General features: G+C 39.6%; 1 protein-coding gene across 17 annotated transcripts in view; it reads left to right on the forward strand.

Moving 5' to 3' along the window:
* Positions 1-3,347: 3,347 nt before the first annotated feature.
* LOC137278132 (tropomyosin) overlaps positions 3,348-20,487 on the forward strand; it is a 36,977-nt gene continuing 19,837 nt past the window's right edge. For 4 of the 17 annotated variants that reach the window (XM_067810294.1, XM_067810293.1, XM_067810296.1 and 1 more), the window contains exons 1-4: positions 3,445-3,768; positions 4,617-4,742; positions 16,683-16,816; positions 19,521-19,638. In XM_067810294.1, coding sequence (XP_067666395.1) covers positions 3,655-3,768; positions 4,617-4,742; positions 16,683-16,816; positions 19,521-19,638 — 492 coding nt within the window. In that variant the 5' untranslated portion in view covers positions 3,445-3,654. Of the gene's footprint in view, positions 3,769-4,616; positions 6,573-10,512; positions 10,996-16,682; positions 16,817-18,997; positions 19,116-19,520; positions 19,639-20,487 lie in introns of those variants that run through there. The other 13 variants (XM_067810285.1, XM_067810287.1, XM_067810286.1 and 10 more) reach the window with 10 other exon arrangements.

A 20,487-nucleotide genomic window follows, 5' to 3' on the forward strand; every position in this document is an offset into this window, starting at 1 on the left:
AGACCAATATTACGATCACCAGTCAGCGATACCACCTAGATATCACAGATGTCTGAGACCAATATTACGATCACCAGTCAGCGATACCACCTAGATATCACAGATGTCTGAGACCAATATTACGATCACCAGTCAGCTATACCACCTAGATATCACAGATGTCTGAGACCAATATTACGATCACCAGTCAGCGATACCACCTAGATATCACAGATGTCTGAGACCAATATTGCGATCACCAGTCAGCGATACCACCTAGATATCACAGATGTCTGAGACCAATATTACGATCACCAGTCAGCTATACCACCTAGATACCACAGATGTCTGAGACCAATATTACGATCACCAGTCAGCGATACCACCTAGATATCACAGATGTCTGAGACCAATATTACGATCACCAGTCAGCTATACCACCTAGATATCACAGATGTCTGAGACCAATATTGCGATCACCAGTCAGCGATACCACCTAGATATCACAGATGTCTGAGACCAATATTACGATCACCAGTCAGCTATACCACCTAGATATCACAGATGTCTGAGACCAGTATTACGATCACCAGTCAGCGATACCACCTAGATATCACAGATGTCTGAGACCAATATTACGATCACCAGTCAGCTATACCACCTAGATATCACAGATGTCTGAGACCAATATTACGATCACCAGTCAGCTATACCACCTAGATATCACAGATGTCTGAGACCAATATTACGATCACCAGTCAGCGATACCACCTAGATATCACAGATGTCTGAGACCAATATTGCGATCACCAGTCAGCGATACCACCTAGATATCACAGATGTCTGAGACCAATATTGCGATCACCAGTCAGCGATACCACCTAGATATCACAGATGTCTGAGACCAATATTACGATCACCAGTCAGCGATACCACCTAGATATCACAAATGTCTGAGACCAATATTGCGATCACCAGTCAGCGATACCACCTAGATATCACAGATGTCTGAGACCAATATTACGATCACCTGTCAGCGATACCACCTAGATATCACAAATGTCTGAGACCAATATTGCGATCACCAGTCAGCTATACCACCTAGATATCACAGATGTCTGAGACCAATATTACGATCACCAGTCAGCGATACCACCTAGATATCACAGATGTCTGAGACCAATATTACGATCACCAGTCAGCTATACCACCTAGATATCACAGATGTCTGAGACCAATATTACGATCACCAGTCAGCGATACCACCTAGATATCACAGATGTCTGAGACCAATATTACGATCACCAGTCAGCGATACCACCTAGATATCACAGATGTCTGAGACCAATATTGCGATCACCAGTCAGCGATACCACCTAGATATCACAGATGTCTGAGACCAATATTGCGATCACCAGTCAGCGATACCACCTAGATATCACAGATGTCTGAGACCAATATTGCGATCACCAGTCAGCTATACCACCTAGATATCACAGATGTCTGAGACCAATATTACGATCACCAGTCAACTATACCACCTAGATATCACAGATGTCTGAGACCAATATTACGATCACCAGTCAGCGATACCACCTAGATATCACAGATGTCTGAGACCAATATTGCGATCACCAGCCAGCTATACCACCTAGATATCACAGATGTCTGAGACCAGTGTTACGATCACCAGTCAGCGATACCACCTAGATACCACAGATGTCTGAGACCAATATTAAGCGAAGATTTTGATTGTGAGGTGTCAATATACCAGTTCTGATGACATGCTAGATTGTGAGGTGCCAGTATATCAGTTTTGATGACATGTTGGATTGTGAGGTGTCAATATACCAGTTCTGATGACATGTTAGATTGTGAGGTGTCAATATACCAGTTCTGATGACATGCTAGATTGTGAGGTGTCAATATAACAGTTCTGGAATCACTTGCACAAAACTGTCTTAGCGCTACTATAATTGTAACTCCCATTCTCTAACAGAGGCTTAAGATAGTCGTAGCGTTAAGACCGCTTTGTGCAAGTGGGCCCTAGTGCCTTGCTGGATTGGTAGGTGCGTGAATATACCTATTCTGATGCCATGCTTGACTGGGAGGTGCCTGAATATACCAGTTCTGATGCCATGCTGGATCGGGAGGAGTCTGCATATAGCAGTTCTGATGACATGGTTGTTTGTGAATGAGTGAGTTAGTTAGGTTTTACGACACCTTTAGCAATATTCCAGCCATATCACGGCGGGGACACCAGAAAATATTTTTTATTCATGTGAGAAATCGAACCTTCAGTGTGAAGAGCGAACACCTTAACCACGACGCTACCCGACTGCCCGGGTTGTTTGTGAAGTGTCTCAGAATATCAGTCCTAATGCCATAGTGAGATGTCTCAGTATGTTGGTCCGGACACCGTGGTTCTTGGCGAGGTGTCAGAATTTATCTGACAGATTAAGATCCGGAGCCAGGGAAATTTCAACCAGTCACACAAAAAAATTCCACTTACTGAAATACTTTTTCTGACCTGTTAATTTTTCAGTTTTCTGTAAAATTGATATTTCGCTGTGGTATTTTCCATATTCTGTTGCCCAAGACCGTATTACTCCATAGCATAGACTGGGTATGTACACATTTCGCACAAAAGTCATTTTCACACCACATTGTAAGTCATGAAACAATAAGAATATAGTGGTTGCTTCTTGTAAGTGTAAATCGTCAAATAACTCGTTGAGCTTTACAAATCACGATATCAGCACATCGAGATAAATACAGCTCATGCACGTGCAAGGCCAGCAGCAAGGTACCAAATCCAGGTGATGATGGTAACGCCTTATTCCATACACACTGTAGGTGACAGGTGTCATGTTTCGCCTTCCCCACCTCCTAACACAGCTGCTTGCCCAGCACCTCGCCGGAAGTGATGGTAGTGTAGATGTCTCCCGCCGTCACATGCAGAACCATGCAGTGACACTGAAGCGTCATGCCGAAAGATAACACCGACCCTTCTATGTCAGCGCCATACTTCCGTCACCATGGCAACACCTTTGGTTGAGATTAACCGCACATGCATACTCTTACCTACTGGTTTCAGTTTACGAGACATGGCGGATATCGGCCTCAGATGTTCCATAACATGTTTCTTTTGTAATAAAGTGTTATTAATCCATTGGTAAAAATAACTCTAATATGTTTAGAACATGGAATCAGGTTTCTCTCGGTCTTTCATTGGGAATTATTTGGCCAGGAAAGTTTCTCGTGTAAGCAGTAAAGAGTTAGGTGAAAGTTGCTAAGTTGCAGGATTGTCCCTCACCCCTTCCATGCCACATGGAATCGCCTACACATCCACCGTTCGAGGTCTTGCCAAACAAGGCAGTAACCCTATCGCCGTGGATGCCGTCAGGAGGGCCCTGCTTGTACTATAATTGCCCCTACAGCCTCTGATAGGCTATCTTGTGCATTCCTCCTGTTTTGGCCCACTGTCAAACCATTCGCCAGAAACCTCGCTACAGTTCTGAGATCTCTCTTTCGGAGTCTAAGTCCAAGCACAGACGCTCTCAGTTCAGTTGGTGAGGCACTCTCGTCTGCAGTTGCGATCATTCCCTTCTGCTTGGAATTCCCTTTCTTTTATACTTTTGTATTTGTTAGCGCTCCACACCACAAACTACAGCCATGGATGCCATCAAGAAGAAGATGTTGGCCATGAAGATGGAAAAGGAGAATGCTGTTGACAGGGCCGAACAGAACGAGCAGAAACTAAGGGATACCGAAGAGCAGAAGGCCAAGGTAAGGCGCCTCTCTGGCATGAACTGATTCGACACATTCTCAACGGCATGGTGTGGAGCCATCTAGAGTTATCGTTCTCACTCAGCGTTTCTGTACAATTTAGATTTTTAGCCATCGCAAAATATGCATATTCGGCACGTTCGAACAAGTAACAATATAAGAGTTTCCCAAACTTTCAAAGTGTGTTTCGTCTTACCCTGATATACAGTACCAGAAAACCCTCACTCACACCAACCTTTCTTCTAGAAAGTTTACTGTATAATCTCAAACTTTTACTTTCTTTCCCTGAAGACATCCGCTTCATATAGAGTCGGCCATCTTGAAACCTGATCCACCACCCGGGCATCCTTGTCTGGTTTCTATTTTCGCTGTACCAGCACTGATCCTGTTGTCGGCTAATGCTTTATTTGGGTGCAGCTCATGTCATAATAATCCTCAACTTACCCCTTCAAACAGCACGAATTAGACAAATTAGTAGAGACGTATATACTAATTTAGCGTGCTTCAGTACATTATCTATGTAAATGTTTGTTCATCAAAAGCAATACAAAAATACGAAAACAAAAACTGCATGTATTGTAGCTAACACGAACATACGGAAGTAACAAAACGGCAGGACAGCATGTCTCTTTAAGATTTACATCGACTTGTGATAAATTCTCATGCATACTCATATTTATTGATCTGATGGACATTTACACTGTGTCATTGTTTTGCTGAAATAAACTTGTCACACACAATTATGCTGTGCTAATAAAAACTAATACGACTATAACCTTAAAGGTCTTCATACAAGTTTACAAAGTGCACCTGGGATACGTATACTCACATATTACCTGTCTTTGCAGATTGAAGAAGATCTGAACAACCTGCAAAAGAAATGCGCAAACTTGGAAAACGACTTCGACAATGTAAACGAGCAACTGCAGGAAGCCATGGCCAAGTTGGAAACTTCCGAGAAGAGAGTTACAGAGGTAGGTGCCCGAGTGGTCTTCACGTCACCTTGCACGGCCACATCAGTGACACGTACGCCCTGCTACGGAAAGGCAAAGTTGCTGCAGTTGCACGCCTTTAACACCTTATCAGTGGTTGCCCTAAATATATCAGAGATTGCTACTCGATTATACCGTAAAATGAATTAAAAGCATACAGGTATGTTAATGGAATAAGCACCAAGTAAAATACCCCTGCACAAATTCACCTGTCTGAAACGCCTCTCGCTCAAATTCTGGCTCAGTTCATAGCGTTATTTTGAGAATGGGTCCCATGTGTCTCTGACTAGTAACTGGACGTAGATCTGGTAAAGGCCATTGACTATATGTTGTGTATCGGAATGTTGTACGTAACATTGTACCATTGTGATTAATAACGTTTCTACACATGGCTCTTTCTTGGCTTCTGCCTTGTGTAATTGGTTCGCTGTCTGACATAATCACCAGTGTTTGCATTACGTGAAATGCGAATGGCTTACTAATTGTCCGCTTAGTATCAGGTTACACACATTAACCTTGTGTCGAAATAAGATAATCTTAAGTCCTAATTTGGGTAGGCTTATCGCCACTAATTCGTCTCAGTGACCTTTGTCTCTTGTCTATGACCATGTGTCCAGCTAGGTTAGGCTGTTGAGAACCTGTTTGCAGTTGGCGTCTGATGGTCACACGACTTATGGCCCTATTGTGAATCCGGTGTTTAACTCGAGCTGTTGCTGTCTTTTTCATCAAGTCAGTCAGTTTAGTAGTGTACCGTGGAACAACAACTCTTGTTTTCCTTGTGGGAAACTTGTCAAATATTTACCGCCGGCAGGAAAGGTCATACGGGATGGTCTGCCATTGAAAGAAGACTGTGTATTAATATTAATGTCAGCGTGGCCACGCCTCCTGCTCGTTGAAACAGTGATATCAATAGTTCGGGGATACACCCTCCTTCGAAGCAGCTCGTTGTGATACGAGCCTGGTGATTCATTCCTGACCGTGACGTCATGAATCCATAAATGGAAAGCAACGCGAGGAATGTTTGTAAAGCCCAAGCGGCAAGATTGAAGTGGGAAATAGCGGCTGTGCAGGCAGCCGCGCTTCACCCCTCTGGACGGAGTAGCTATTTTTAGCGTGTGGTTACCATCTCTTGTGTTGTAGACTAACTTATACAAGTTGTGCCCTATTCCTACTGCTTATGTAAACTCAACACGTGTCTACATCTGACTTTAGGATCCAAATGAAGAGACAGTTGATCGTCTCGAAACTTCAGAAAACTCCGCACAAAGTTCAGTCAGTATGGGAGAAAGTTTACTCTCAGTCGAACCGGAGTATAGTGGCTGTGTGGAGCTCTCGCAGGAGTCTCAGATTTCCACACAGGATCTCTCACAAGGATCTACAGATATTCCACTGACAACAGACGGTGCTAAACCAAAAAAGAAGAAGTCTAGCAAGAAGGTTAAAAAGAAGAAAGATAAAGACAAAGACAAATCAGCTAAGGACAAAAGTGAGAAAAGTTCCAAATCGAAGTCCGGACGTTCGTCAAGCAGACGACCTGAGCCGGAGGGAGGGAACGCGCCCGCCTCGTATGTGGATGACTATGAGAGGATTATTTATAGTAACGATGCTCTGTTCTCAGACGTGGAGATCACTGATGAGGACTATGCCAACTTCAATAAAGACTGTCGAAAGCCTCATAGAGCCAACAGGCAGGGAAGAGACGGTGCAATACTTATACCGTGCACACAACTCGGGATCAATTCCAACACAATGATAAAGTTTGCAATAATTGGAACAGAATTGCAGAATGTGATACAAGTATCCCTTAAAAGGGTAGGCATTGCAGATATTGATGTGCACTTAACACGAAGCCATGAGATGCTTATAGGAGTTTGTTACTGTATTTATTTGTCTTGTAAATCGCATTATTTAGGTAAGTTTAAACTTTCACAACTCTGTCGAGAATTTATCAATTACAACGGTCTCCGAGTCCTTGGCCGTACCGGAAGTCATTACGTTGACCTTTCAAACTTTCAAAATGAGAGAAGAGTAAACCGTTTTCAACGTATGGTATATGTGATAAACATTACAGTTGCTTGTAGAGCGTAGCTGTTTTGGTCGTCGGGAATTCCACTCTATTCGTGTCTCGTATTTACGTCGTGAATATTGATCAGGCTTGAGGTTTGTCTTGGGAAAGTGAAGGGAACTTTCGTCACTTGTTCCTATTTGAACAGTAGTTTAAGACAACAGATCAATGACACCTCAGCAGCTTTTGCAGCACTGTTAAGAGTTGCCATTTCGTGTTTTTGTTGGTATTGAACATGAACATGCAAACAGATAAGCGGTTTCTGACAGCTATATTATCTCTGTAGTCACTACCCTTTTGTCGGCTTGTACCTTTTCGAGCAATAATATACCACGCCTTACTTGACGCATCTTGTGGCCAGCGGGTGCAAAGTAGGTTCCTTTAGGTCAACTACTTGTGCGACCGAGGGTGACAAGCTTGAGTGTACTCATGTACTGACATTCTTTCTGACATACTAGTATACCTTGAGGGTGTCGACGTGAGCGTCCGCAATCCGGTATGTCATTTTTATTCTTTAGAAAAGAAAACTTTTGACCTGGAATATTTTGCATTGTATGGTGCCTTTGATAGAACGTATAATTACATTTCTGTTGAGAAAATGCAGGAGTAGTAGTATCACTCAGCTGTCCACATGTACTAGTATTATGTATTTGTATTGTGTGCATCTTATTTAGAACAGAGACGCTAATGTGCCTGTGGAATTCACCAGAAGTTATGCTTTGGTTTATCAAAGACAGTAGAAGCAGGGCCTAAGTTTTAGTTATAATATACTCTAAATTGAACGCGCTGCAAGAGAAAGTATACATATGAGACAAACACATTACGAACGTGATGAAAACGGATTCCTTATAACTGGCAAGAGTGGTCAACTCAGGATGATCTTTCTTGAGCAATGTTGTTATTGTATTGTTTGTATGTGTCTGTGTCTGAGTGTGTGTATGTGTGTGCGTGTGTGTGGGAGAGTGCTTTGTTTTGTTTGTTGAAATAGCTAATATAAACTGTCATACCTTAGGCAGATGCAGAGAGGAGATACAGGAACGCACACACACACACACACACACACACACACACACACACACACACACAACCCCCCTCCCCCTTTGTCCTGACATTTGGCTAAAAATGAAGTAATGCGCACCCACACACCTTCCCAAAAGTGTGCATATCCCATCTCCACCCCACGCCTCGTCACACTCACTCACACACACACACACACATGCTGACGTGACTATATGTGAAAAAACAAAAACTGCTCTTGACCGGACCAAAACAGGTTGGAGCAGCAGCTCAGTTGTGAATAATGCTTCTGTTTTGGCATGTATGATTCGGAACATCATATAAACAACTACTTTTTGTCAGGGTCTGATACGAACATTTTATATTACTTACTAAAATATCGGGACATGAACAGAAACAGTTATTCAATCACTGTCTGTGTAGCCATCATGACCAATACTCTAAGCGAGTTCCTCGCGCAGTCTGTTTTCCTCTGGTTTGTGGCTGAAGTTTGTGTTCTCTGAACGGCAGATTATTACCTTGCTTTGAATCTACGTTTGTATAAATATCAGGTTTTGTTTTGCAGTTTCAGGTTGCACCTGTGCAGGTTTTCAGTGTTTAAATCGGGCGTTGAAAGTACACATCTTGAATGACTTAACTTAATGTATTAGGGAAGATGAAGCAGGGCGCAGCTACCATTGTAGAAGGCCCGGACGTACACATGATGTTTGCTATAACAAAATATACTTTTCTCATTGTTGCCAAATATACCAACAAGCACGTTATCAGGTTAATTTATGAAATGGTAATCCCTCCATGAATCATATTGTCTACAGTTAATGGTAGAATACTCTAAGTTCTCCTCCTTCTGATTTCCAAATACTTAAAAGATAACAGCATTTTGAAGTTACTGAAATCATCAAATGCCAAACAATAACACTTTAGGGTTTCATATAAAATGAAAGTTGGACAAGCCCTCTGTACTTTCTGAACGTAAACCTTTGCAGCCAATGGGACTTGCAAGAATAGAGCTGACATGCTAGGCGCCTGTGAGGTGAGTTAGTAGATTAGTGAAAACCTGTAGCTAGACGCACTTCTATTTGGTGCAATAATAGTTCTGCGTCCATGTGACATAGCTTTTTGTTTGCTCGCATTTTATTGTCAAGTAATCAGTATCACATGAGTGGTTTGGTATCGGCGAGGTGGATTACTTAATCTAATAGGAGTACTTGCAGCAACCCTGCGGCGACGTCCCTGCAAACCAGGGTGTTAGGTGGTCAAACCAGTTTCAGTGCAGAAAGTGAAACCCCTGTCTACGATATAATTCTTCCTAATATATATGATTGTTAATTGTATCAACTATTTAGTAGTGTTTTGTAACGAAAAACGCGCACATGTTACTGGCCATCCTACAGTACTGTTCTCAAAATATCATGTTATTGCTAGCACCTTTTTTAATCTTAGCTTCAAGTTTTCTTTGCGCTGCGTATAAACATCGAAACTATACGAAATGAGTATTGCTGTAATTTGAAATACTATTTTTTTCGATATCTCAAGCATAAATAATGAATGTAGAGGGACGGAAGAATATGTGTCCTCATGTGGCGGGAAGGAGTTCATGCGGCCAGGCAACCACAGTACCCCTTTTTGACAGCTGTTCACCCAAAATCCATACACATGCGCTCAGTAAATTATGACGTAGTCTTTCAGGATAAGCGTTATATAGAACGTTGTATTGCTGACAACAGTAAAACGAGTTTGATTGATATCCGATTTGACTCTTAATTATAAGATGACCTCTTCAGTGCTGGTACGGAGCTACTTCATGTCGCATCACCGGTTGCATTATATGAAACGACTTAAATTCACAGTCTTCATTTCCCTCTGCATGAAGAAAAGGAACATCAGAGGACAGGGTTTAGAGTACGGGAGATAACTCGAACAAATGCCCATGTATGATGTTTACAAATTCAATAGCGGGGCCTGCGTGTACTTATACGCTTCTCTACTTAAAATGACAGTCCTCATTTGTGAGTTTATTAATAGTTTTCTCTAAAACCGCATGATTCTCGCAATACAATTCATTTGGCAATAAAAGTCTATAAAAGTACATTTTCGCATTGTCTTGAAGTAATATATCGCAACTGAATGCACTGACGCAGACTCACTTCTGAATGTTGATAAGACTTTCACTTCCTTTACTTAATTTGGCAACAATTTATTTACATGAAAATGATGCGACAAGATGAAATTGCAATGCACATAGCTTTAACCCTCTACTCATTTAGGTCGGTAACCCCTTGTGAATGATCTGTTTGGTTGTTGTTGGAAATAACGCTACTGCCAAAGATAGCAACACCTACATGATCATCATAAGAAAAGTCAGGAAGTCGACATCCTTCTGCATTATTTTCAAAACCGATATTGAATTGTTATTGCTAACAACCCAGTATAACGTGTTGTTATGAATGGCGATATAAGTTGTAGTACTTACATTTATAGGTATAATTTTGGTCGCTGAATTCACGCCATCTCGATTGAATGTCAGCAGTTTCCAACAAGTTATTATTCATTCCAAGATGTCTTACTGACATTACTGTCTGTGACATTTACATGCACGTCTCTTGTATGGTGGGATTCCTATTGAACTTTGCTATTGCCTTAAATGGAAGTAAAGTTTGTAAAGGGAGTGACAAGATTTAATGGAACAGCCAGGTGTCCCCTGTCACGTGACAGCATACACCTAACGCAGACCATATCGCTTTTCCGGAGCGATTGTGACACGATTGAAATTGGATGAAATATTTGTCGTTGACATTCTGCTTGGACGTTTGAGCAAGTGGAAGACTATACGATCCATACTTATACGAGACCGACATATTGACCCAACATTTCGGAACCACTTCACCAGAAGGGACTACATTTGTAGTGCAGGGTTACAGCCATAGTGGTGGTTCGGTCTGCCCGGCTAGGAGTTGATTGTCTATTCGGAAGCATAGAAGAAGTTGGACATCAGGCAAAATGAGTCAATTCCAAATGCACCAAAACTCGGGGGGTATTTTGGCAGCTCTAAAGAGCAAAATGAACACATTACGGGAAGAATGTGACTGTTTGAGGGACGAACGGGATATGTTAAAACGTCAATTGGTCGAAAAGGACTCGGAAATTACCAAGGTAGGTGGAAAATTGTCTGCTATTTTAGCGATTTGGGGTGAAATGAAACCGTTGTCTGCAATTTTCTGACGTTTGCACCCTCGATGGCTTGCGTCAAGGTACATGGGGCAGCTGCGACTTCGCATATTGTCAAGATAAGCATGAAACCCGATCTTTATGTACGTCTCTCTAACCTCAAACCGATACATAGAAATTTAGGTAAGATGGCGGACCTGGGGATGTTTCCGGAAACAGCACATTTCTCGTGAAGTTTTTCCAAGTACAACTTCATGACACCATTGTATAACATGAACATATTCATCTGTAGGGATGTCTAATCAGGCGTGAATGTTTAAGTTCTGCATATAAGTTGCAATGGGGCAACATGACCTTGTGCCGGCAAACCCAAAATGGGCCTCACGGACAGGATATACTGTCGTTATAGGCTGTACAGAGTTTCAGCTTCAGAGAACGGTCTAAATGAGAGATCAGTTCCTTTCACTCGCTGTCATCGTCGATTAGCTTTGATTTAGTTCTTTTATGTAGACAAATTCAGTTAGGTCCGTTATTTTAAGTGTCAGTCGTGTAACTATTAACTTCTGTTCCATTTGGTCTGAGAAGGAGGGAGGGAAAGGACAACTAAGTATTTTATCTGGCTTTCAGGGTGATGTGTTAAAGAAATAAGGCGGAAACATAGTTGCTCTTACTTTTGGGGTGTAGTTGACAGGCATGTGCTGTTCCAATCTGTACTCTATGATTCTAAGATTCTGGTATTAAATAAAAACCTGTATCTCTCCATGGCCTACCTTTAGAATACTGCATAAGAAGCTTTAAAAAAACGTTCTGACACTCTTTTATGTAATTGTAGGTGATTAGCGTTAAGTTAGGGTAGCTTAACCTAAACCTAACATCTTCACAAGAAGTTGTGGTGCTGTATTCTAAAGGTGCTCCATTTTACAGAAAAAACACCCAATGTAATAGTCATAAAACATAATTAAAAGAAGTCAAGATACTTTCCTAATTTTTAGAAACTGCATCCACTTTCAGAATTGCTTTACACAAGTTCACCTTATTATTACCTTATTACTCTACTGACACCTACAGAGGACCTATTAGACAAATTGATACAAGGGGTCACACAAATGAATTATTGTTATTACTATTAGATCTAGGTTTGTGTGGGCTTTCTTGAATATATAGTTTTGAGGGTCTTTCTGGCAGACTACTTCGCTCCTAAACATGATTTATTGCTTTGATCATTGGGGATACCTTACAAGTTTGATTCTGAAAAGAATCTTTCAGAGTCTGTTAAGTATTGAAAATGTCTGCGGTCAATATCTCCATTTGACACAAAACCATTATTTTCATCATCTATGGCCTAGATTTTCGAGGCTGTCATAGCTTTAAGGTAGCCGTAAGGTAAATTTAAAGTATGGAATTTACGACTATCTTAGCGCTAAGAGAGCTTTAAAAATGAAAGGCCTGACCAAGAAGTGAGGCATGGGCATGGCACAAATGAACCAAGTCCAATTTGAACTTGTATAGATCTTTTGGTGTTATTCAGCACTGCTGAACGTGCATTTAACTTTACGGGATTTGGGTTATGAACAAGAATACATATACTTCTCCTTGCTAAGAGGATAATAATATTAACAAGGTAATGTAACTTCAGCTATCCCTACCATATAAGGTCAGTACTGTTAAGCATGAAGGAGGGTATGCGCAAGGATAGGCTAAGTGTTGGTATCCTGCTGTATTGTTGACCACTGAGTGATTCTTTTGTAATGTCACACCCATCACCACAACTGTTGACTCACAACAGGAACTTCTTAAAGGATTCACAACTTTCAAGCCTGTACGCCCAAAATTTATTGATACTGGTAACTTTTAATATTTATGACCCCTTAATGAATTCTTTATTTGCATTGGTGGGTTGAGGATGGGCACAATGCTGTTCCGTTGATATGCGCCTGTAAATGAAAATCTGAGAGCCGTAAAGATAAACATAACCTCATAAAGATCACATCGATGTCGGTCAAAGAAAGAATGAAGCCTGCCTCTCTCCATTTGGGTTCTGTTCTGTTCAGAACTACCTCGACAACAAAAGATTTGTCAATTTCAGGATTATTAGGTTAATTAAAATATGCTCTCTGACTAACAATGTGGTCATACTTGTCATACTGATAACAATTTCCTTTTTGGTTTGTATCTTGTTGCATTCATAAGAGTGTCTGCTAACCTTTTGTTAGGCAGTGTTCTTGTTGGTCTTGTGATTTTCAGTGAAAGTTTGGAATACTGAGTGAGAGTAGAAAGACTTAAGTGGTGACCATAAATTTCCAATAAATAGCATCATCTCATGACATTATAATGCTCATCATTTGGAGCTGCAGTCTAAATGCCACTAAAAAATTCCATCAGGTGTCTCATTCACGTATGTGTTGCCTTATATCCAGACTTTATGACAGGAAGGTTTTTCAGACAAAAGAATTTATACGTCATGCTTATGCCTGTATCAAACTAAGTACAAGATTAGATAATCTAAGACATTTGCAAGTATTGTCAATACTGTTTGCATAATCAAGTAAATTATTCATTCTTTCAGAATCAGTTTTGGCGCAGTTTTATTTTTAAACATACTCTTCTGTTCTGAAACAGTTACGTTGTTAATGATTGCAGAAACCATTAATGAAATGACACAAGTGAATAATTTTAGACATAGTTGTGATAACTGTTGTGAGAGTATGATTTTTCCCAAGTACAATACTTAATGATGAAATTAGGAGGTAGATGAATAAAATGGAGTTTGTTTTACTGTGTTACTTCTACCTTGTATGTTAAAGACCTTTGGCAAGTATTAACATAATTCAAAAGTATCCTCATATGATCACAAAGCATGCTTAATTTCGCCTATGCAAGTTCTTTGGTGTAAAATATCAGTAAAATGAGTAATATCTTCTGTTGCAACAAGCAGTGCTTTCTCCTTGTGCTCTACGAGGCCATATATAAGAACGGCCCTTGAATTGTGTGGAATGTAAAGGTAGAGTTCCTGGTCTCTCAAGCACAGCAAAACACAATGGTGTTTGCTCAGCCAGATTTAGTGATTAAATTTCTGTTGAAAAGATCAAGTTCCGAATTTGTTTGCAGTAAGAAAGATCGACATAAATCTGGCAGGCAGCAGCAAGATTACAGTGCTGACCTGGTTACCTGTAGGGTACAGCATGTCTGCACCAATTGACACTGCATTATCCCAAATGACTGAAGATATACTATTTTATTTTATGATTTCATATGAAGATGTGCATTTACATGGTGGTCAAAAGTGTAATGAAAGAATTTACAAAAGCATGTGACAGTGAATGCAGTAAGAGGATTTGTTTGAACACCATCATAGTGAAATGAATAATTGCCAGGGGTGGCCGAAATGTCGTAGTCACAGAATGTATGGTAAACCCTTAATAGTTTGCATGTACTGGGTAATATGCAGTTCTGCATTTAAACCAAATGAACAATACATGCATTTTCAGGATAATTTCAAGTTTATTTGACAGCTTACATATGTAGCTTGGTTTCATGACTTTGCCAGTGCTTGCTTATATAAAGGTACTCTCACTCACTCCCTACCCCTAATAAATAAATTAAATGAATAAAGAAATTGAACGTTCAGACTCCCTCTTTGGTACACTGCTGTTGACAAACCCTGGATGAATAATGAAGCCTTGGAAAAATCTAACATTTCAGGGTGGTTCCTTCATAAGTGCAAGATGCATCAAATCAAATATTGAATGATTTAGTTAGGAACTTAGGAGGCTTTCGGACCAGAATTGTTTTTGACAATTTAAATATTTAAGCAAGGAATTAGAAAATGCCTCCTAGTACAGCTATCTTTAAAACATGCATTTGTATGTACAAGTATATGCTGTGTTGAATGTATAAAAAGTAGATAGGACCAGTTCATGATACGACTTGCACTGTGCGCAACACTTAGTCATGGCCCTGCATTGATAGGACTTGGATCCTTATCAGATTCCTTTGAGACAGCATTTATTCAGTAGATAAGATATAAATGTCCTGTTCACAACAAAACTTGGCTGAATTAGTGATTTGTGTTGAATTAATTATAGTTATTTGTGTTGAATTTATTGTAGTTACTTATGAACTAATCTATTCATTTTGTACAGATATGTGCATAAACCTTTGAAAAGATGAATGACTTTTACAGTTTGTAATGTTGACAATAATGACCTGGAACTGACTGTACAACAACAGCTGTCAGAGTTATAACCCAGTGTGTGTGTGTGTGTGTGTGTGTGTGTGTGTGTGTGTGTGAATATACATCATTACAGCATCCAGGTGATGTCTGCTCATGCATTGCTCATGCACTTTTTGTACTGCTGTTGATTCAGACTTATCGTAGGCTGTTAAACCAACCAAGCGAAATGCAGTTTTGTAGGCCAGGCATGAATTTTATCATGCATTATGTCATAGCAGTAGCATCATCTCTTATTCTTGCATTAGAGTACTTGGCAGATATGTTTTCTTAGGCTTACTAGATTTGGCGTTGGTAAATCATCTGAAGTATAGCCAGAACCAAATGGAGTTTCTATTTAGTCATCATAGCAGCATAGTGTAGTTAAGAAAATAAAGTGCAGCCCGTTGAGCGTGTTGAGGGCCTTGCATTCTAGTGAGACCAGGAAGGTTGTGTACACTGTGGCGTTCGCATGATTAAGTAAAAGGAAAGTCAAACTACGCTGACAAGTGATCACATCCTGCTGATAAATAAATGTGGTAGGCTGCCCTTCAGTTTGAGTTCATATTTAATGCTGCTTACCACCTTCTTTGTTATACTTGCCATGTTCTATTACCTTGATCTTAAAATGAAGTAGTGCAGATGAGTCATAGGTTGCTCATGCAACTTGTTTCAGCAAGCGTTTTGAGCTAGGTAGCACACAGTCACTGGTGTCCTTCCTCTTGTATACTTTCAAACTAACTACACCATTGGGTTGATTATTACCAGACAAGTTACATGCTGGGTGTCATTGGTTCCTTTGTATCTGTAGATTTCTCTAAGCTTAAGATAATGAGACTTAACCTTCTGCTCTTGAGGGGTCAGGAGTGTCAAGCTCAACATCACATATGTGTTAGCAGTTCAAGGAAGAACCTGATGATATTTCTTCACATGCATGCTTGCTCAGATGTGCTGTGGTTAATGCTGGGGGTGTCAGTCTCGCACATTAGGGTTTTAAATGTAAGCTGGAAGTCAGATACAATACTTGTTAGTGTTACTGCCATATTCTTTGAATGTTATTGTATGGATTTAACAGATCAAAATACAACAAATACAGACAAATTCATACTTTGTCAGACTGACGAAAGTACTGTCAGAAATAGAATAAGAAACCTTTTTTCACATTTATTTACAATTTGTGTAGTCGAAATGTGAAAGTGTGAAATTTGATAAACTAAGTTCCTCCTAACTACAGCCTCAGTAGTAGTGAAACATGCTTTTCTGCATATCCTGTTACGTATCCCTCTGAATACCCAGTTAGGCTGAAGTGAGTTATTTTGACACATGCTGTATGCAGATAGGTGAATTTTAGGGATACAGAGAAACAGCCTGAAAACAGTTTTCTTCATATCCAACAGTACTTTAGTTGTTTCTGCTGGCTTCATGAGTGCAGCATGTGACTAAATGACTGGTTATGTTGTAGATGGAACAAGAGGTGAGCGGCACCACCCGAAAGATCACACTGCTGGAGGAAGACCTGGAGAGGAATGAGGAGAGGCTTCAAACTGCAACAGAGAGACTCGAGGAGGCATCCAAAGCTGCAGATGAGAGTGAGAGGTCAGTCAACAGCAGTGTGGTTGGTGTGCTAAGGTTGAGTATGGGTGGCTGTTTGGAGACTCAAGGCTGCATCCAAAGCTACAGATGAGAATGAGAGGTTTTATTGGGTGAGATATTGGTTGACAGCAATGGGTATTGCACACACCGCCTGGTATATATTTCAAGGTTGCTAGTTTGTTAACTCAATTTACATTTTTAGACAATTTATTAGTGTCACAGTATGTTGTTTTGTCATTGAATAGTAAAGGGAAATATGTTGTGAATGTAAGATATGTGTAGATTTTAATTTAAACCATAAGAATAATCACAAAACTTCATTTATGTTCCTTACCCTACCCAGTATACCAGTTTTTAGAAAAAAATAATGTTTCAAAAGTGTGTTTTGATATAACAGTAAGACAACACAGTCCGCCTAAAAAATTGGAATGAAAAGGTGGGTTATTAAGTCATTGTGAATATATGTTGATGTTTTTTCACCCCAAAACATCCCGGATAATCAAGCATGTGCAGACTATAAGAAAAATGATCAAATATCCAGATGGCAATTGAAAAATAAGTGAAAGTTGCCATACAAAAGTTACATTCACTAATACATAAACACAACATCAGTATCAGTTCGATAACATTCATTTATTTCTGTTTGTCTTAGTTTTTATGAATATCAGGAGCTTCATGTAGAATGCAACCCTCTTAATCAACTGGATGTCAACTGATTAATGTTGCAAATCTTTACCTTTTAAAGGACATTTCTATGAGTCCCTATTTTGCTGATCACAAATCTGTTTGATCTGGAACATGACCCTGCTGAGTAAGCCTTTGTTTGACAGGAATTTATTATATATAAAATTTGTCTTTTTTTCATTTCAGTGTGTTCCTTGTTTTTATGTATATCTTTGAGCAAAACCATAAGCATTTATGAAATGACTGACATCCACGAGTCTCATGAAAAAAAATAATGTACAGATTAATTGGAATTTTCAATTTGTGAATGGTGTTGGTAGAAACAAAGGTAGATGCTGTGCTTTTTCTTAGACTCTTTATGGTATCAATAGCAATTTGTCACCTTATCACAAGTCAAACAAAAAACTTGAAAGAATTCCTTATTTTGACTTTTGTCCCTATTCGCATTTATTGTCTGAAACACCCCTGTAGCAAGCTTGTTAAAGTGCAGACACCCAATAACCAAGGTTTGTGTGTAACAATGAAGTGCTCCTGTCTACTACATCGTTCAACATACTGTTGATAGCAACACGTTCAAGCAACAACTGTTTATGAATCATTTTCATGGATTTGGTGGGATTATGATGTGGTGCAGTATTAAGCCTGTTCAAACAAATTTTGTACCGACTCCTGGATGTCAAGTTAACCGTTTTAATGATCTTTTTTTATTGGCATGTAGCTGTTCGCATGTTGAGACAGTTTGTAACCACAACATAAAGGTTATGCATTTCATTGCTGCTGTTATTTGTTCATGTTGTTTTTATGTGTGTTTGTGTTTACATACACACAAAAGACATGTTTCATCCATGTTATTAGGGCACATGTGATGCCCTTGTGTCCATGACAAATTAAATGAAACATGTTGCAGACATTTTCAACATACTTTTTGTTGTTCATTTTAAATACTACATACTGTCTTTATCAAAGAATTTATACACAAATTTATACATTTCATATCATGCATATTTCTTGGCATTAACCATCTCTATATAAATTTATTGTTTTGTAGATCCTCTGTAATCAGAAATAAGTTTTTCTGGAGAAAAAAAATTTTATATATGTATTCATTTATGTAGTGTCATATTGTAAGTGACCGTTTTGTACTTTTTAAGATCATACGTCTTGCTTATGCTTGACTGCCACTTATGTGGAAAAAGTGAATTAATTATTTCTTCAGTAAATTTTACGTAAGGCAACAAGTTATCATTAAAATAGTAGCATACCACATATACCAAGTGTAAGTTTTCGGCCAGAATTTGTTTGAAATATTGTGAGTTCTGTTGCTTATGATTCCAAAAAGACAAGAAATCAATGGTTGTGAAGCAGTATTGATCGTTCAGATTAGTAATACTCGCCAGCTGGCTAATTAGTATGTATGTTGTATTATAAAAAAACATGCGTGTAAGGGCTGAAGTTGATAGAGCATGAGATCTGCATGGTGTGTTGTAATGTCTTCTACAGGGCTAGGAAGAGTTTAGAAAGTAAACTCATTGCAACCGAAGAAAGAGCTGAATCATTTGAGGAACAGTTGAAGACTGCTCAGATAGTGGCCCAGGAGGCTGAAATGAAATATGATGAGGTAGGTTGTCTATGTATAACTAAGTCCTCATTTCTTAAGCTTTTCAGGTTGCAGGTTGATGCAGGCAGTGCATGTCTGGTTTGCTAAACCATGTGTTCAATATTTGTCTTGCTGTTGTACTCACAGATGGGGTCATTTAGACAAGTTGGGATTTATGGTCACAAAAAGAAAAACGAAGTGCTGGTACAACGGAACGTATCTTACTGTAGCAACAATCATTTTGAAAAAGTTATTGTGAGTCGACAATGGCAGGAATACAGTATTAGCACAGTGGTCGCTTTATTGGTTGATGTATTTAATACTGATTGTCTTTTTTCCAGCTGTTCATAGTTAATGCAGAGAAAGAGGAGTTTTAGGAATTTTTTCACCTGGTTATGACCATGTAGTAACCCTGTCTTCCCACAGAGGGCGCAAGGTGCTTGAGAGCAGGAGTCTTGCTGATGATGAAAGGATAGATCAGTTGGAAGCTCAACTTAAAGAGGCTAAATACATTGCAGAAGATGCTGAGCGCAAATACGATGAGGTGATTCTCGTGTCTGCCAACAGATGTCACTACATGAAATTCTATGGCATGACTCGTGCTAACATCCCTCATTGTACAAAAGCGCTTAACAATGTCTTACAAGAGTCAAATGATCTCTTCTTCAACCAGATATCTTACTTAGTATTTGGTAAATCCATCATTTGGTGTAAAATGAAAAAATATTGTTTGTATACTGGTTTGATAGAGAGATCAGACTGTAGTATTAATACAGTATTAATATTTTTGTTTTTTCATCTTTGATAACAGCAAGTTGAGAAGTTATACTAAACCTAAACTGCGCGTTGGTGCTTGTTGTGGTATCTAACCCACTGACCTGACGATCTGTCTATTACACCACTAGAGCACGTAAGGTACTGGAAAACAGGAGCCAGTCAGATGAGGAGCGAATCGAGTTCCTTGAGAAACAGTTAGATGAAGCCAAATGGATTGCTGAAGATGCAGATCGTAAATATGATGAGGTGACAGTCTCAAAGTACACCCATCCAACTGAGTGTTTGAATTAGCATTGTCACAGTAGGCATGGGCACATGGGCATCTTGCCATCCATGACCAACAATTCAGTCAGCAGTCCGTCCCCTGCACTGCTCTAGTTTGGGATTCTCATCAGTCTGGTTGTGTTTTTTGCTGTGCTCCCAGTCTGTCACTGGCAACTTTCCCTGTATAACTGTTTGGTTCTTCTAACATTGTGAAACGAATTATAATCACTTTTTACTCACCAGCTCAATTTGTCTGACATTTGGTGAACCTTACAGGATCATTTAACGCAGTGAAAGATTGCAAGTGACATCAGTTATGTTTTCATTTACTAACATCACTCGAAAGCAAACT

This window comes from Haliotis asinina, chromosome 3 (assembly GCF_037392515.1).
Source record: "Haliotis asinina isolate JCU_RB_2024 chromosome 3, JCU_Hal_asi_v2, whole genome shotgun sequence".
NCBI classification, from domain to species: Eukaryota; Metazoa; Mollusca; class Gastropoda; order Lepetellida; family Haliotidae; genus Haliotis; species Haliotis asinina.